At 39.8% G+C, this 4,120-nt stretch overlaps 1 protein-coding gene across 1 annotated transcript; it reads left to right on the forward strand.

Annotated features, from left to right (window-relative positions):
- The first annotated feature begins 237 nt into the window (after window positions 1-237).
- LOC121880806 (extracellular superoxide dismutase [Cu-Zn]-like) lies at window positions 238-3,606 on the forward strand. The gene is made up of 2 exons (XM_042388339.1): window positions 238-364; window positions 2,819-3,606. Exons 1-2 carry the CDS (start codon window positions 243-245, stop codon window positions 3,450-3,452), a joined length of 756 nt encoding a protein of 251 aa, XP_042244273.1. The 5' UTR covers window positions 238-242; the 3' UTR covers window positions 3,453-3,606.
- The last annotated feature ends 514 nt before the right edge of the window (window positions 3,607-4,120 follow it).

Genomic DNA, 4,120 nt, shown 5'->3' on the forward strand with positions numbered 1-4,120 from the left:
TAAAATGTAACATGTCCCATCCTCTCTAACACAGACAACCTTTTAGATGTTACTTTTATGGGTTGCTGAGAGAGGAGCAAAAGGCTGTGGTGGCATTCCCGCTGAAAAAGCTTCAAAAGAACAACAAATACCACCAGGAGTGTCCTATAAAACAAATAAACTGACATCAGCGGTGTCGTATGGAGACCTCTGCTCCACCCTCAGCTAGCAACGCCCACTGACACGCTTATACAAGACTTTTTATGAAACATTTATTTTGCTTCGTCAGAGGATTTACACCGAACGGCAGGAGAGACGCAAGACAGAGAACTGCAAACTTCCAGATTTTGCTGCGATTTGTTTTGGCGACCATGCGTCTATACGGGTAGGTGAACTTTGCTCATGTAACGGTGTGTGATGTCTGTGCGTTTGTTCCTGCTGATTATCACTGTATTTGCAGGATATCACTGCGACATCAGGTTTGGCATGTGATGGGAACAGGGAGCTGTTACATTACTGGGGCCAAAGTCAAATACTCAGCATGTTGTCATTATCTGTAGTTTGGTAAAGGATAATTCACAATAAGGGCCAATTTTTACCATTCGTGAGTTTTAACACGATGACAACATACTTGAAAAGTAATAAAATACAATCACTGAAGCAATTTTGAGGTACCTAACTATAAAGCATGTGGAGAAATATTATACCTTTTACTAAACTGCATCCACAGTGGTAGAAGGAACATTTACTCAAGTACTGTATAAAGTTTAATCTTGAGGAATTCAATTAGGTATTTCCATTTTTTGATACCCCATTTTGTTTATACCACTATGTTTACTCCACTACATTTATTTAACGGCTATAGTTTGCAGATTATGATTTTACACAAACATATTATTATAAAATATTATAAAATGATGCATCATAAGGAACTACCCAACAATATAGCTAAAGAGTAGCTAAAATTAATCTCCACTAGCTACAACATTAAATATCTTCTTACATGATATAATGTAGGTCTATAATATTAATCCCATAATATAATATATTATATAATAATATAACACACTTACTTTTAATTAAACTACACTTTTGATATGTTAAGTGTACTTTGTTGCCAATATTGCTGTACTTTTGCATAAGTGTATTTTTGAATGCAGGACCTTTATACCTTTAATCTGTTTAACTCCTCTGTTTTTTTGGTTATATTTTACATAGTAGTTGAAACATGTAATCAGGTATCTTGGCATGGGTTATCAGTTCCTATTTACCAGTAAGTACTAATCCAACAGGCATTATTATGGATCGCACTGCTTTTCTTGGTAAAACATGGTCTACTCTGCCTCTGATTGGTTTACCCTAATATTGTAATCCAACCCAACCAATGAAGGCAACAGGTTCTAGCCAGTCAGAGGCAGAGTAAAGCAGTTGGATCCATAATAACACATCAAGGTAGGGCCAGTCAAAGTTTACACACAATAACCGCGTCTGTTAGTTCCCTCTGGAGTTTATCAGTCAAAGGACCAGTGTGTAAGATTCAGTGGCATCTAGTAAAGATGTTGCGGATTGCAACCAAATGAATACACCTTCCCCCACCCTCCCCTTTATGGATGTATTATAAGAGCTGGATACGGCACCTCAGCCTTGCTTCCAATTTTTTCCCAGTGGCCACTCACGGTATTGCAGTGAAAAATCCCCTTGCTGCCCAAAAAGCATTTTCCCCACAGACCACCACTGTAAAAGAGATGTCTGTACGACTGTTGACAGGACACCTTGAATTGCAAACAAAATCAATTATGACTCTTTCTATTATGAATTTTTGATCCATGGAGGTTTTATATTTGTAAAACTTTTCTTGAGTTGAGAAAAGCTATTTAAAAATCTGTAACGTCATCACAATGTTAAGTCTATGGGCTAAGTGGGAGAAACTATTGCGCATATTCAGTGGGCCGCATACCCCCAGAAGTAAACCCAGCAGCTAGAAACTTTTTTAGTGTATGCGCCAGGCAAGCAATTCTTATTGGACTGAATAGACGCTATTTTTGGTCATGGATGTATTATAATACATCCATGCTCCCCTTCCAAGCATGCAGGAGAACCTATGGTGGCCACGAAACTCACAAAAAATACGAAAGGCCCTCTCAACAGCCAGTGTTTCGTTTGTACGTTCTGGGCTACTGTAGAAACATGGTGGTGTAACGTGGCGCCTCCATGGAAGAGGACCTGCTCCCTATGTAGATGTAAAGGGTTCTTATTTTCATGGGATAATTCACTATTTAAAACATACTTATAAATATTATATTCCATTTCTGCCAAGTCCATTCCACTAGATGCCTCTAAATTCTACACACTGGACCCCAGAGGAATGTCCATAGTTGGAAACAAGTCTGTTCTCAGTCTCGGTATTTAATACTTAGCTACAAGGCACATCCAGTCATCTAACCCCATATCGACAGTTTTGAAGTAATAGCATCACCTTTAGTTATTGCTGCTTGAATTTTGTTTTTGTTTTCATAGATTTAGTTTTCTCTTTACGTCGTGTTGTTACATGTTGTCTATTATCTCTGGTGCTGTCTATTATGGTGGTGTTACAACATGTGAATTTCCCTCAGGATAAATAAAGTATCTATCTATCTATCTATCTATCTATCTATCTATCTATCTATCTATCTATCTATCTATCTATCTATTGATTATTTTTAAAGTCTGGTATTGCTACTTTTACTTAAGTAAAGGATCTGATTACCTCTTTCATCTGTACAATTATTTATTTAGCCTACATAAAAAAGTATATGATGTTATGAATATGATAAATTGTCCTATTATTTTTGTCTTCCAGGTCAGTAAGTATATGGGTCACAATACTGGTGATGGTTCTGTTGGCAGGCCATCAACTACATGTCTCAGCTGACAGTGACACTTTGGCTCCACCGGAGGTCTCGCAGCACAATGGCAGTCTGTATGCAGCCTGTAAAATGAGACCCAGCACCTCACTAGCTGAGGGTCTGCCCAAAGTGTACGGTCAAGTGCTGTTTAAGCAGGATTATCCTCAGGGAAAGCTCAAAGTCCTTCTCCGGTTCAATGGCTTCCCCAGAGGGAGCGATCCACAGCCCAGAGCAGTGCATATTCATCAGTATGGAGACCTGAGTCGGGGGTGTGACTCTACTGGTGGCCACTACAATCCATATGATGTAAATCACCCCAACCACCCTGGAGACTTTGGTAACTTTGAGCCCCAACAAGGAAAAATCTTAAGGGTGATAGAATCCGAGGCAACATTGTTCGGAAGTATGTCTGCGATTGGAAGAGCAGTGGTGATCCATGAAAAGAAAGATGACTTGGGGCGTGGTGGGGACGCTGGGAGCCTGCAGCATGGAAACGCGGGCCGGAGGCTTGGCTGCTGCATTATTGGGATTTCCTCCCCCAATCTCTGGAATGTGCACTATAATAATATGCGGCTGAGGAGAAAATAATCCCACAGTAATGGCAAACACTTACAGATTTTGCCTTTGTTGTTCATTCATCCCTTGTCTGACAATGACTAAATCAACCCTTGTTCTTTAAAGCAGTGGTTCTCAAACTTTTTCACATCAAGGACCCCTAGACTGACACAAATTAGACTTCAGACCCCCATTTGATAATATTTTGTCCCAGGATCCCCCATCTGATAAGATTTTTGCTTTTAAATGTTTTATTATAGAAAGTGTATGAAACCCATGACCATTATTCTGTCATTATGTTACTTTATGTTACTTACCCATTTTGCTGGGGACACCCACCTGGGGGTCCTCAGACCCCACTTTGAGAAACACTGCTCTGAACATTTAAACAGTAACTAGATTTTGGAAAGAGGAAAAACATGACAATCACAGCTTGTCATAGTCTGTTGAAGCTACTTGCAACCACACCTAGCTGTGATGTAGCGTGGTGTAACGCAACGCCACATCACTGCTGTGCAGAGTCTGGAAAAAGCATGCCATTGCATGTTGTCACTAAACAGCAGGGCAGGTAGGTTAATGAGACTGGCTGCACTTACCCTTTAAACGCCGTGAAAATGTATTTTCTCAATCAGGTTCTTCATGCGAGTGATGAGGTCTCACAAATCAGTATTGAGAGAGAAATATCTGTGTTTGAGTTTTGC

Source organism: Thunnus maccoyii, chromosome 2 (assembly GCF_910596095.1).
Source record: "Thunnus maccoyii chromosome 2, fThuMac1.1, whole genome shotgun sequence".
Taxonomy (NCBI): Eukaryota; Metazoa; Chordata; class Actinopteri; order Scombriformes; family Scombridae; genus Thunnus; species Thunnus maccoyii.